Source organism: Carcharodon carcharias, chromosome 4 (genome assembly GCF_017639515.1).
Source record: "Carcharodon carcharias isolate sCarCar2 chromosome 4, sCarCar2.pri, whole genome shotgun sequence".
Taxonomy (NCBI): domain Eukaryota; kingdom Metazoa; phylum Chordata; class Chondrichthyes; order Lamniformes; family Lamnidae; genus Carcharodon; species Carcharodon carcharias.
The window spans coordinates 27,375,738-27,391,330 of record NC_054470.1 but is presented as its reverse complement, the minus strand read 5'-3'; the positions used below and the strand labels follow the sequence as shown (position 1 = coordinate 27,391,330).

Genomic DNA, 15,593 nt, shown 5'->3' with positions numbered 1-15,593 from the left:
GCTGATTTTTGGGCAGAAATAAGGCTCTAGAATTAACCTCAAAGCCTTTGGCTGGGGAAGAATTCTCTTCCAAATCCATAAAATCATTGCCAGGTAGGCTTCAAATGAAGTTAGAATTAGGCTCAGCTGTGATATACTCCATTGGATAGCATGTTTTACGTGCAGAAACTCAGGTAAAGCCTTATTGTGGAATTTTCCTTTCATTCAACACCTTCCCTTTCATGAATAGACCGAATCTCAAATGTTAAAAAAAACATACTTAATATATAAAAATAAACAAGCCTACAAAGTGTACACATGAAATATTAATAATTTGTTTTAAGTCAAAAAATGCACTCAATAATAATGACTAACATAGACAGCCTTAATATTAAACTATTTCAACATACTCTACTTAAAATGACCTCCCATGCCGACCACAATTCACGGGCACTAATCAAATTAAGGCCTAGCCTCAACTGAACCTCCAGAACCTAATGTGAAATGAATGCATCTTGGGATGCACGTTTCATCTCAGTGAATTCATTTTACAGCATTCTGGAAGCAAAAGCCTTGTGAATTCTGCAGGAGAAAACAGTTCATTACTCACAACAATGTTTACAGAATTAAATCGCTTCACTGCATGCTACCTCTAATCAATTGAGAGGGAGGTTCAAAGACATTCTAGTATAATTTTGTACCTTACGTAAGCCACAGGAGAGACACGGTCCAACTGCACTGCTCCATCAGCACCATTGAAGCGTCAACATTTTAATCAGTTTCTTTCCTCAGCTTTCACTAACAGTTCAAGCTGTCAAATGTGTTTGACATTTCCAATCACAAAGCAGTCAGACTCATTGCTGTTTCTCTAAAAACCACAATTATTTTCTGTGGGGAATAATTCCCTAAAATAGTGATCATTTAAATGAGATCTTTAGCTTTTTAAAATCTTCCTTTGGCAAGCAGATCATGGTTAAAACAGTGATGCGTATGGCTAAAAATTACACTATACAATTGACTGCAAACCATGGGAAAAATTTTCCCCTCATGGGGGGGGAAGTGCGGGAGTGGGTGTGGGCAGGTGTGCTTCCAATCAGCACCCCCAATCGGGGGCACACTGCCATTTTAGGTGGGCGGGCCAATTAAGGCCCGCTCAACATGACGTCCGCCAGGAAGTGCTATGCGCTCCCTGTGCGGGCGGGGGGGGGGGGGAATTCCCTCAGCCTGGAGTGCACTCTTTCACGTATGCACACAAAAGAGCGCAGTGATCTCCCTGAGGCTAAGTGCTGCCTCAGGGACATCGGCTCCGAGTTAATATTTGCAATAACAACGATAGAAAAATTTCCCTGACATGTTCCCTCATATGACACTGTCACATGAATTGGGACATGTCCATAACATTAACTGAAACCTTTATTAAAAATTTAAATACCCTCATGAAACCTCATCCCGCCCGTGGATGAGGTTTTATGCTTTTTCTGAAGCCCACCAGGGCTCCCGGCCTGCCCGCCAATCTTAAGGTTGGACGAGCAGACCCATTAATGATTTTAATTAGTTTCTCAATACGCTGTTGACAGGTCGGCGGGGGCGCAGCAAGGACCTGAAAATGGAAGTGACACGGGGTGACGTCGGGAGTTCTACCTGACGTCATCCCGCATCATTTTACGCGTTGGCGAGCGGGCCCCGCCCCCGCTTGCCGACCAGAAAATCCTGCCCTATATGTTAATAATGGCTACCAACAGCTAAAAACACATTGGACTAAATAAAAAGGGGACGGTGGCGGGGGGGGGGTGGTGCTGCTGGCAGACGGTTGGTCTGCACCAGAAGCAAATAACATGTTGCAGGCACGCTTAACATGGGCAATGTGAGATTTCAGCCCCTCAGTGGATCCGATTGTCAGGCAGTTCCATCAGTCCCAACAGCACCAAGAGCACATTACTGGCCACTGCCGGGACTGCAAGTAGAGGAGTAAGAAGGCCCATGGATCTCCAAGGCTGGTAAGTTTGGGGTCTTGAGCTGGGAGAGTTTCAGCAGGTCAGAGAGGGGTGTGGGGGCAGTGTTGCACTTAAGGGTCTGGGGGAAGGGCGGAATAGGAAAAAAGGTGGGGGGGGTGTTCCATAATTGTGAGGCGGTGGCACCTCCCGATCCATTAAGGGCAGCTCCTGAAGACTGAAACCCCTCCTTCCTTCCCATCCTTTGAAGAATGGAGTTAGAAAATTGGGTTGCTCACCCTACCCAGCTGCCCACGCCAAACGTTTTATGGCATGGGCAGAGTATTATCAGGATCGACAAAAACAGAAAATGCTGGAAAAACTCAGCAGGTCCAGCAGCATCTGTGAAGAGAGAAACAAAGTTAATGTTTCAAGTCCAAATGACCCTTCTGCAGAGCCAATCAGGGTCAACTGGCTTGGTACCAAGCCTAATTGACTCTTGATTATCTATTTAAATATGGCGGGCGGGCAGCTGAATTTGGGACCAAACCAGCCCCCATATTAAAGGGGTGAGCGGGAAGGTGTTGGAGCAGGCCCCCACCCTATTGTATATGCCCCCAACTGGGAACACGCCAGCAGGGGCACATAAAATGCAGCCCATTATATGGTCATTGTTTCAATGCTGTTTATGGGAGGGAATTGTGTACAAATTGTCTGCCACATTTCCTAAGTTATAATAAGTTATTTTTTTAAAAAAAAAGACCTTCAAGGGCTGTAAAACGCTTTGGAACATTCTAAGATTATGAAACACAATACATAAATGAAAGTCCACCTACAGAATGTATGATTTTGAAAGCAAGATCTTTGCAAATCAGGAGATATGCATTTGTTTACAAAAATTACTTGCAAGCCTTCAATGTAAACCAACTATAACAATGCGTCTCAGAGATGATGTTTAACCTCACTGTGATTTTCATATATAAAAGTGATATTTTACATATAAAAATGTCTACATTCTGGTTAAAGTTTTTGTTTAGTTTTAGGTATTAAATAAGAACAAGAACCTAGATGTTGCATGATATGAAGTGTACTTACTGGTATACATTTGCACATAAAGATATTTAACATTGTCTGGAAGCTAGTTCAAAAAAATAACTGGCAAGGGCCTAAGAAAAGATTATCCATCTCTCTCTTGGTCTTGGTTTCAAGATTGAACATTCCCTGAACCAGGTATGATGTAAACTAAATGCAGAATAATATTCCCTCTACTCAGCTCCCAATCACCGAATTCTATTCCCTTACAACAAATTTTTCCAAAACAATCATTCTGTGTTTAATTTCGGGTCCATCTATGGACGGATCTGTGCATTTTTTGTTCATTAGGAATTGTGTTAAATCTACCTAGCTATATTTTAATTAGGAACCTTTCAGGCAGCAAAAAAAGATTATATTCAACTCCAATTCCCCAAAGTAAAATGACAGTGTCCTATTCCTGCGCCATCCAATCAATGTGGCTCATCTGAAAGTGTATCATGCACTACTTCAAAAGACTCAATTGTGATATGATCCAGTCTTCATTAGTCTGTCCAATACTTTAATATCCCTTTTAAACTTACCAGCACAAGTTGAGATATTTTTTATATAAGCTTAGATGAGACTTTATCATCATCAACCTAGTTATATGAGCTCTGCAAGCTTTCTTTGAATTTAGGAAGACCACCAATAGCATTGTGCCTCGATCATGGGAGGCTTCTCAGAAGAACTTAATCATTAAAATGGTGCATGCCTATCAGTTGGGATTTTATTTGTGGGAGGAACAGTTCATTAACTATCACACATGTTGTGAATTTAACCCAAGCATTGTGCTTTCTCACTGCGCTGCGAAGATTCTCAATCGGTTGAATTGTCTTAATATCAGGGGATCGGAGAACACTTCTATTCAATGTACTTTCACACACTCATCCTTGGTCGTTATGATTATCAATGGGTTTTGCTCCACTGTTTCAAATATTCAATGGTATGTATCAGGAAAATATAATACATACCCATGTCATGGCTGCACATGACAATACAGTCTCATGTTAGGATACAAGATCAATGATATTAAATCAGATGTCACAATTAATCTAGATCTCTGATATATGGTTGAAGAGGTCAGTAATTCATAATCAAACTTATCTCTTCTGAGCCAATCTTCTATTCATCTTACAGGAGGCCTGTGAAAATTGTGAAAAGGACTGTTGGGCTCAACTTCCTCATAGGAAGTTGCCTGCTCACAATGTTTTTTGCTATGTATCCTTGGAAATCACAATTTATAGAGTGCCTACTGTTCATGCAATAGAGTTTTGGTCCCACAATATCTAACAAAGCCGGGTGAGACTATATTTTCCACTTAGTTGATCTATTGTTATGAAGCTAAGCTTCAATTGTTTCTATTGGTCTAGCTAGTTTATCTTAACTTCATAACTGTGGAAGGGGACAGCTTTCATATCACAATTTACGCTGAAGTTCAGGATGCTACTTATTTAGTCGCACCTAAAATTTCAAACTGTAATTGTCTGGGGCCTTTAGAGATACTGCATCAATTCTATATAATGACAGCACACAGCCATGGCTAACATGCTGAGATTCTTGCTAATTGCTGGGAGTGCTGTTCAGACCAGCACATGAATTTGTTGACATATTCTCTCGTAAAATAGTATAGGAGCTTATCACAACAGATGTCAAAATTTTCCAAAGTGTCCTAAAGTTCCTGATAGAAGTCCTCCAAGGCTTCAACACGAGCCATCCAACTGAATTAGTTCATAATTGTTTTATCACAATCCTTTGGCATTAGGCGAAGTTGCATCAGCCAAGGAGTATTGGGAGAGATAGACCAGAAAGAAAACAGATTAAATTCTCTCCCGCCTCTCAAGTCAAACTTTCAAATATGGCTCCCCACCCTGCACATTGTGCTGATACGACATGAAGTTTTACAATGCAGTGCCCTCAAAATTGTAACCCTGTTAAACTTCAAAGAAGCAACTCTGCAATTGATATCAGGTAGAAAAGGCTTGTCAGTATACGCTGTGCGTTCCTATTGTATGATCTTGGTGTCATCCAAAATCTCTGACACCTGAGCTGTTCATTGTCTTCCAAAATGGCCAGTTGAGGGGTGGCTTGGGTGGGGGCAGGCAGGAAGCAGAAGCAGCAAGAACTTTCCCATCGTGGAATTGGTGATTTGTCAGGTTTCAGGGCTTGGTGATTCAGTGTTCTTCGAGATGGCCCCTTCCCCTATCCCACACATTGATACTCCAAGTTTCATTTTCAGTTTGAACTGTTTTTCCTCTATCCTGTCTTGTCTCTTTTTGTTTTTCCACTTCTCTTATAGGCTGAGCCTTTATCATTTTAAAATTCTAGTCATTGGACCAGTGTTGATTTGCTCCTGTCAAGTTTATTCATGATTTGTATCTCAGGCCCTGCATCATTGGGTCAACTTCCTCTTTCCTGTCTTCATATCCTTATATAATGAGGACCTCATGGCCATAGGACTGTTATATTTCATACCTGCATTTTTTTCTAGATGTCAAATACTGTTATTCTTTATTCTGCATTCTAATATCTGTAGGATTTTTTCCACTTACTTATTACACTGTTTTATTTTAGGTTTTAGACGTTATTTGTAACTAATTACTGAAATATAGGATCTCTAGCATACCCAGCCATCGCTTGTGGAAAGGATTGAATAGCACACTATATACAATGTAGTGACCGTTCATGGAGACTGTATTTCCCAGAGTTAAGTGCAAGACTCATATTCCTCCAAACAGGGAAGAAACTATCCAGATGATCAGGGTTTCTCTAAGTGGTTGTGTTGGTTCCATGACTGAGCAACAAAAAAAATCGCCGTGTAATTGATAAATAGGTCAAAGTTAATGCTGTCTTCCAAAGCATTACAACCACCATTCAGCATTCTATATAGTCTAGACAAGCATCACCAAAAAAACAAGTTAACTGAGTGTGGCAACAAATTCATATAACAGGCAATACTATAATCGTGACGTTCTTTTTTTTATATTCATTAATGGGATGAGGGCATCGCTGGCTAGGCCAGCATTTATTCCCCATCCCTAATTGCCCTTGAGAGGGTGGTGGCGACCTGCCTTCTTTAACTGCTGCAATTCATGTGGTGTAGGTACAGCCACAGTGCTGTTCGGGAAAGAATTTCAGGATTTTGACCCAGGGACAATGAAGGAATCACGATATATTTCCAAGTCAGGATGGTGGGTGGCTTGGAGGGGAATTTCAAGGTGGTGGTGTTCCATTGCATCTCCTATCCTTGCCCTTCTAGATGGGTGTGGTCATGAGTTTGCAAGGTGCTGTCTAAGGAGTCTTGGTGAGCTGCTGCAGTGCATCTTGTAGATGGTACACACTGCTGGCACTGTACATTGGTGGTGGTTGGAGTGAGTATTTGTGGATGGGGTACCAATTAAGAATGTTGCTTTGTTCTGGATGGCGTCAAGTTTCCTAAGTGTTGTGGGAGCGGCACTCATCCAGGCAAATGCACAGTATTCCAACAAACTCCTGATTGTGCCTTGTAGATGGTGGACAGGATTTGGGGAATCAGGAGGTTAGTTACTCGTAGAAGGATTCCCCGCTTCTGACCTGCTCTTGTAGCCACAGTATTTATATGGCTAGTCCAGTTCAGTTTCTATTCAATGGTTACCTCCCGGATGTAGAGAGTGGGGGAATTCAGCATTGGTTATGCCACTGAAAGTCATGGGGCAATGGTTAGATTGTCTCTTGTTGGAGATGGTCATTGCCTGGCACTTGTGTAGCACGAATGTTACTTGCAACTTGTCAGCCCAAACTTGGATATTGTCCAGGTCCTGCTGCGTTTGGACATGGACTGCTTCAGTACCTGGGGAGTCGTAAATGGTGCTGAACATTGTGCAACCATCAGTGAACATCCCCACTTCTGACCTTATGATGGAAGGAAGGTCATGATGAGCAGCTGGAGACGGTTGGGCCAAGAACACTACCCTGAGGAACTCCTGCAGTGATGCCCTGGAACTGAGATGATTGACCTCCAACAACCACAACCATCTTCCTTTGTGTTAGGTATGACTCCAACCAGCAGAGCATTTTCCCCTGATTCCCACTAGGGCTCCTTGACTTGGAATGTGGGGCTCTAACTGGGAACATGCATTCAATTTCTAAGATCACCAGCAGGTAGATTTTTGCTTTGGCTAAAAAGTTCTCCCTATTTCATATAAATCTTTCTACAGCATTATACAAGTTCTGTCGAAGGGTCATGAGGACTCGAAACATCAACTCTTTTCTTCTCCGCCGATGCTGCCAGACCTGCTGAGTTTTTCCAGGTAATTCTGTTTTTGTTTTATATTTTGTTTTATTTTGTTTGCCTGCAACAATTACATTTTGAATTTGTGTGCACAAATCCAAAATGTTGAAATATAAAGTAAAGTTTGCTACGTAAAATGCCTGACTTCTGAGGGATCATAAAACGTGACCGCGCAGTTTATTCATCTCCAATGCTAAGAACTGAAGCGTGAAAGACATAGAACAAACATAATTCACAATTCTTCATGATTGACTTAAATTCATCCCACTTTTTGAAAGGCCATTAGCAGGAAATGAAGGTCACTCTTCTGTTTTATTTAATCTAATTAAATGCCAATAACTTCCATGTGGTCATCCAAGCTCCGAATAGCACTTAAAGTAACCCATTAAAAACAACTAACAATCAAGCCACGTCTAAAGCCACTATCAGCCTCAGAGGGCTCCAACTTCCTATTTTATAAAGGCAAAAAAATGAAGTACTATCTGCATTTCAGATTGGTTATTCAGTGACCCTTACCTACATCTTCATTCAGCAATTTGAATTTTAATCAAACCAAATTGAATAATTAACATTTCAAAGTGTTTTTGATATGCTGAAAAAAACAGAAAAAAAAACGAATTCACAGACAACACAAAAGAAAAGATAGAGAAAATTGCTACATAGCAAGTTAATTCAAATCAAATTTTATAAAACATAATTGCTAGAACCAGCTGCACAGTTATATGTGAAGGAGATACTGTTGAGATAAACTATCTCTCAATTTTAATTTTAGCATAGGCTGAATTGCTAGTTCTTTGGTATGACTGGCTTTGTCACTGAGGACGTCATACCTGTGTAGGTAAAAGGTGTAGGATTCACAGTACGGTTGTGTTGTAGTTACAGCCATATTAATTGATGGGTTTTAGGAGAGGGGTAAAAGTGAGGAAGAAAAATAGTTTGCCTTATTCATTGTGTATTCTAGGTTAAGCAAATTTATGCTTCAGTGGATAAAAAAATAACCTAGTCTATTTATTATGTATATAGTGCTTTTATAAATAATTTATTTTGTTTAAATCACTGATATCCCCTTTTAATATTCTAAGTTTTTAAAAATTACTACTCAAGAAAGTTGCTGTTGGACAAAAATCGCAATCCAATTTCAGAAAAGACAGTAACCAAAACACCAAATAAAAAGAAAGATTTAGACTCCATGATGTTCTCCCAATTTTGCAGCATAACTCTTTTGAGAGACCAACTGAATCCTAAATGAAATGGTGTAAACCATTTCTTAGTGGTTCTGCTGGTCTCCTGTCAAATTACAATAGGAGAACAAAAATTTCAGGCCAAAATCCCATACATTACCATTTACTTAAAATCCCAAAGGGTTTATTAAGCAAGTGCTGAAAAGTGAATACGTAATCAAATGTCAGATTGTGTAAATTGAGCTTTAGAACACCACTGAAAGACTAAAACTCAACATCAATAGCTTTCACTGGATGGTGATCATTTCCTCTCCCCATGTGTTATATCATGAAAAAAGAAACACTTAGTTATTTATCAGCCATTTTAGGAGGCTTTTCAGAGGAAACGCTCGATTCTAGCATATTCTCTTCAATCACTTTAAGAAATCACTGTTGTCCCGAACCAATTCGATTCTTCTAGAGACTGAGAAATCTTACCATAAGATATGCAAGTCTGATACAATGACTATGCACTAAATTTTAAAATGTTAAAAACGATAAGACATGAACATTTATAGCAATGATACAGATAGGAATATGTTACGTTTTACTGTTGAAAGTAATGGTGGGCAGTCAGGTGCACATTTTACCAGAGGAATCATGACTATTTATGCCACCTGTAGCAACAGGAATGTCCATCAATATTCCAAAGTGAAGAAATTAAGTGGTTATAACATGAAATAGTTCAAGGTTTCTCTTATACAGTTAACATTTTTGGTGATTTAAAGAACAAAAATCTGATAAGAAAATATATACACACTGTACACATACATGGCAATGACTGAAACCTTACCAGACTTGCACATATTATACCAGCAGGCAGCTACAGATAAGAACTTAATATTCTGTACTTCCATTTTATTGTACTAATTACATAAAAAGTTATGCCAGTCGTAAGAATCCAAATTATTATTTGGCTTTTTGGGAAAGATTAAACTGTCGCGAGGCCTCTAACTCACATAATTACTTAAGAATATTGTGATGCTTCTAGAACATTTGCCACAACTAACTTAATGACATTTTAAATGGTCATGTGAATTACAGCCAAATTTCATCCATTCATATTTATTTATTTTTCTCTTCTTAACATCAGTTGAAACTTGAATTTATAACACACAACATTCAAAAATAGCTAGATTGAATTGAGCAATAATTTATGCCTGTATCTTTAGCTTAAAATTAGAATGAAAGATAATGGTTCCCTTTACATGTGATCTCCCTCATCTCAAGTGTTAAACTGGCTCCAGCAGTGGTAAGGAGAGTAATAAAATGGGTATACACACTGTAAGGGGCAGACTTTGAAGACCACGTACCCCGATGATGGCGTTTAGCTCAGCCATGGTCACTTGCTTGGCCCGCTCCACTGCCTGCACCACTTGCTGTTGGTGCTGAAAGTGAATTTCAGAAAGCAAATAATGTCAGTTTCATTTGCATTCTGTAGAATTACGTCCTTCTTAAACCTAAGAGTCAAAAACCTCATTGGTCAGTTCGGTATGTAATATTCACAGAGCATATTCAACTGCTCAATCCAATCCCTTCTCTAAGAGTTTATTATGATAACAAAACAAAGCCTTAATCAGTTAGACCTTTTCAACAATAAAGAAGAGAAGCTATAAATTAGTTATGCAATTACAAAATTGTCATTGTACATTTAGGTAAAAAAATTACCCATTATTAAGAGAAAAAAAAAAACAGTATTTACAGCTATCTACAAAACTCAGTGAACTAAGTAATGCAATGTAGCTTTATGAAATGATAAGTACATTTTTCTGAAATTTCGTAAGAAGTTTCCTCACACCTAAATACATCCTGGAGCCATGATTTTCAAATATAACAATTTTTTTTTTTGCAGCAGCAGCAGCTGAATAGATACCTTCTTAGTGGTGTGCTTTTTGTAAATCCACAAAGACTTACACAAGAAGGATCCACAAAGACCTACCCTCACAAAAGATATTCACTAGTTTTTACAATTTAAAGAAGCTAAGGAAGTATACTATATGCAGATATATGAATGTGGAGCTCAAACATAAATTCAAGGTTTACATAATTTCCAGTGGCACTTAACAGCACAGGAAGACATCAAACTGCTGAGGCACCCACTGAACGTACCTCATCCTTTGCATGTTCATTAAGCTCTAGTAGCACCATAAAAAGAATCTAACCATGATATGGAAGAACCATCTTTCGAAATGAAAGGTCACATTGTCATAATAAAGCTATCTTTAATTTACGGTTCAGATTATGTACTTAATTCATTTAGCATCCCATGGCCTGATTTTAACTCTGTGTAAGTGAATGGGTTTTGAGTGAGTTAAAATTGAGCCCTGTACTTCATCATATTCCACTTAGTAAATAACAACATATAATGTTTTTGTGATTTTGTATGTGTGGTACGAGGTGGCCACTTGTTAAGTATTTTCGCCCTTAGGTTTCCTCATCTAATGCAACAAGTTCACTCAACCCAATTCCTGTTAGATATTTTTCTATGAATAAAGGCATGCATTTTAATTTCCAAGTATTTTACAAATGGCAACAACATAGGTAGCAAGGGCAAGATTGTGTTCAACTATAATGATGTGCAAATAATCCACTGTATCACTCTGTCTATGCTTACATATGAACCTTGCACGATTAGGAAAGTTATCAACACCCATTCCAGCATGAGTTGCCATTTTCAGGAGAGGATAAAAAATAGTACATGCATGATTATACATCTGCAAATTGTACACACTTGATATATTTTATAATAAACAGACCATGTCCTTTTATTCACAATATTATAACACTGAAAACAGCAAATGGTCTAAAACAAATTGGATTTCACACCTATTTTGGTCTAAAAATAACTCAGCATGCAAGCAAGAGTCTTGAGTTCTGGTACATCCAAAGCAGCAGTGTGATATTTTTAAGCTTTATAATGGAAGTAGAAGGAAGTGACCTCCATTTGGAAGTCTATTCCTTAGGTTTCTTCTGTGCCCCAGAAGTAAGCAAGGAAAAAGCCTCGAAAAAACAAAATATTTGCAAAAAGAAAGCCAAGTACCATCCACACTACCAAGAACATAAATGTGTAATATCAAGGAGAGCTTACCTCCTGAGACAGGAAAGGAATGACTTGGGCACAAATGGCATTTAGTCTCTTGACAATTTCAGCCTGAAAGACAAAAGAATAACCAGGTCTTTGGTCATTAGTGCAAAAACTGTTAAAATACACACAGTGGTAACTAGATTTTCTTTTTGCAGCAAACTAACCTATAGTAGCTGATTTAATTGCCTACATAATGTGCCTGGCAGCAATTAAAAATAAAGTGGGATAAAAGTTTTTCTAATATAATACCTGGATTAATAAGGATTCAAGAATGAGAAACAGTAGGGCCAGCAAAAAATATTTTCAGTGAGTTTATAGCTTTTACAGGTAAAATACATACACACACATGCATGTAATCTGCATAAAATGTGATCTCTTTCATCCTAAATTTACATTTCCTATTCCTTGTTAGGATTTGGACTATGCTATCTGAGAGTGTAGTGGAGACAGATGCAATAGGGGTTTTCAAAAAGTGACTGGATAAGCACCTAAGGGAAAAAAGTTCAGGGCCATGGGAAAGGCGAGTGGAGTGGGCCGAACTGAGTTGCTCTTGCAGACAGCCAACATGAATACAACCGGCCGAATGACCTCCTTCTGCACTGTCACCATTCTATGATTCTATAACTAATTGAATAAATGTGCACGCACATCAGTTGGATATATATTTGTGAGTACTTTTCATCCGTGAGAATCTAGAAAGAGCAGTTCAGATCTTACTAACTATGGAGTTTTATTAGTTTGACAGTCAGAACAAAAATAATAGGACCAATTTTAACCCTGCCTTCCCAGCTAGGCTGGCAGTTAAAATCATGTGCAGTACTCACTCGTCAATGATCCCAGTGATCCTTCAGACTATCATTTTAACCTGTACTTATCAGGAGGCAAGAAGGGCATTAGCTGAAAATCATGGATGGATAACATAGATAACATAGTTGGGACCCTACTGTTATTTTAACTAGTTGACTGTTTGTTGTGGCTTTCTCATCATGTTAACCCTGAAAGAAGAGGAGTCGGGGCTGGAAGGTGCTGCTGCCTGCCTAACTCCCAGATGGAGTTAAGATCTGGGACAATTTTTCTCCAAACTTGAACTTATTAGGTACCTCTGCACTTATGCAGAGCAAATGATCAGATTTTAAATAGAAATTCAAAAGTTACAGGTTACATCATTCCCATCACCCAATCAGTGAAGTGCAGGTGATTTTGATAATTTTGGGTGAATGCAGTAAGATTTGGGGGAGGTGAGGCAAAGGTTACAAAAAAAAGCAAAGGAACATTCTACAAGTTTGTGTAAGCCTGAAATGGTCCATCTAAATTTTATTTTTTTAAAAACTACAACAGACGAAGACCAAAACCAATAAGATATCCTGTTTAAGAATCAGAATAACCCCCATTTCAAGCATCTGGAGAAAACATTTCTCCAGAATGTGGGGAAACCCACATACATAACTGCAAGCTTTCACAGTGTTAAAACAACACAACCATTAATTCTTCAATAGGACACCTCAATATAGCTTTAAAAAGCGATTAATTTTCAAAGACAAGTACAAAAAATAGCACAAGTGCTACGGCTGACTGGAACAACTCAAGTTCACAAATCAGCTATACAACATCATAGTGAGTAAAGCACAATAACATCATCTCATTTTTCAAATGTCCACAACAAACTAAGACAGAAGATACCCTGGGATGACTTTAAGGCTGTAAACTAATATTAGAGTACAAGTGGCTGCTCTTAGTTGAATTTGGAAATTAAAGTTCAAAGGCTATCATCAGAATCCCTTGATTATATCACTGCTTCGTAATTGCCAAATCATAAATTACAACCTGTGCTGATTCTTCAACAAGAGTTATTTTCTCTAATCCCATTTTCTCAGCCTTTCCCTGGGCTGTATCTTCCGGTCGGCGAGCGGGGCCTGCTCACCGACGCGTAAAATGACGCGGGGTGACGTTGGGCGTGCGTCCTGATGTCATAGTGCATCACTCAGACTTTCAGTTCAGCGGGCGTGCACCCGAGTTGGTTGCACGCCTGCCGACCTTTCAATGGCCTATTAAGGCCATTAACAAAGTAGTTGAACTCATTAATGGACCTGCCCATCCAACCTTAAGGTTAGTGGGCAGCTCAGGAGCCCTGGCGGGCTTCTGAAAAAGCATGAAACCTCATCCACGGGCAGGATGAGGTTTCATGAGGATTTAAAAATCTCACAATATTTTAAAATTAAACTCATGGACAATGTCACATGAGGGGACATGGCAGGGAAGTTTTTTTCTCAACTTTATTTAAAGTTTAAAATGTGAGCCGATCTCCCTGAGGGAATCCCCTCCCACCAGCACAGGGAGCGCATTGCAGCCTTAATTGGCCCATCCATGTAAAATAGCAGCACGACCCCAATTGGGGGCATTGATCGGAAGCCCACCCGCCCATGCCTGTTCCCGCTCCCGCACGTCCCCACACCCCCCGACGGAAGGAAAATGTTGCCCCCTGTATTTTTTTATATTCTGTCATTTCAAATAATTATCCAATTTCCTTGCAAATCATATAGTACCATTTCTCTGACATAGCTACTTGTGCTTAAAATATTCCGTGTTTCAAAAACCTGTCAGATAAAAATATTCTTCTAACTTTGCCATTCTAAGTTTATGGGCTCCAGTTATTCATTTGTCAACCAGGGAACACACTATTTCACTCTTGCAAAATCATTCAATTTTGAAAACCTCTTAGATTCCCTTAACCTTCCCTGCTCTATTTAAAAAGCCTCAATTTTTCAAATCTTCATAACTATTTTCTCCATAACCCATAACTACTCTCCTGCAGAGGGCCAGCAAGGGCACAGTGGGCTGAATGGTCTCCTTTTGTACAGTACACATTCCACGATATTGATATAATTCTAGTATCTATTCAGGTACCTTTCTCAGTGCTCTGCAGTCCTTCATAAAATGGAGTGCCGAGAATGTGAAGCAATAGTTCAACTTTGGCCTAACCAATGTCTTGGTTAGCAAAGAATAGTCAAGCAACAAACCGAGATAGTCATACTCAGGATCATACGTATCAGCCAATGTCCCAGACTTCTTCATCACTATGCCTGGTTATGTCCTGTCCCATCAGCAAAATAGATTCACCAAAGATGGCAGCACAGTTAGGAAGAAGTTGCCCTGGGAGGCCTCAATACTGACTCCAGACTCCATGCAGTCTCATGGTATCAGGTCAAGCACGGGCAAGAAAACATCCTGCTGGTTACAACCTACTTCCCTCCTTCAGATGGTGAATCAGAACTCTTCCACAATCAACACAGCTTGGAAGGGACACAGAGGGTAGTAAGAAAGCAGAATATACTCTGGATCGGAGACTTACAATGCCCATCACCAAAAGTAGCTCAGTAACACCACTACTGACAAGCTGGCTGAGTCCTGAAGGGCATAACTGCCAAACAGGGTTCATGGCAGGTGCTCAGAGAATATACTACTCGACCTCGTTCTCACCAATCTAGTAGGCATAGATGCATCTGTCCACGACAGTACTGGTAGAAGTGACCACTGCACAGTCCTTGTGGAGTTTTATCATCACATTGAGGACACCCTCCACCATGTTATGATGTGGCACTACCACCAAGCTAAATGGGATAGATTCAGAATGTATCCAGCAAATCAATTGAACATCCATGAAGCACTGTGGGCCATCAGCAGCAGCAGTAGCAAAATTGCATTCCGCCACAATTTATAAGCTGATAGTCTAACTCTAGCACTGCCATCAAACCATGATATCAATGCTAGCTTAAATGAGGAGCGTAGAAAAGCATACCAGGAGCAATGCCAAGAAAACCTAAAAATCAGATGCAATCCGGTGAAGCTGGCAGACAGGACTACATGCATGGCAAACTACTGAAGCAACATGTGATAGACTACATTTAAGCAACTTTGCAACCAACAGATTACATCAAAGCTCTGCAGTACTGCCAACTCCAGTCACATGTGTACTGCACAATTAAACAATTATCTACAGGAGGAGGCTTCCTGAGCATCCCCATCTTCAAGCATGATGC

The 15,593-nt window shown here is 39.6% G+C and overlaps 1 protein-coding gene across 4 annotated transcripts in view; it reads right to left on the bottom strand.

The window, feature by feature from the left end:
• The window catches only part of LOC121277223 (transducin-like enhancer protein 4), a 210,064-nt gene that overhangs the window by 113,615 nt on the left and 80,856 nt on the right, over window positions 1-15,593 (bottom strand). For 2 of the 4 annotated variants that reach the window (XM_041186390.1, XM_041186393.1), the window contains 2 exons: window positions 11,560-11,622; window positions 9,755-9,859 (listed from right to left, as the gene is read on the bottom strand). In XM_041186390.1, the coding sequence (XP_041042324.1) occupies window positions 9,755-9,859; window positions 11,560-11,622 (168 nt within the window). The remainder of the gene's footprint in view (window positions 1-9,754; window positions 9,860-11,559; window positions 11,623-15,593) is intronic. The other 2 variants (XM_041186391.1, XM_041186392.1) reach the window with 1 other exon arrangement.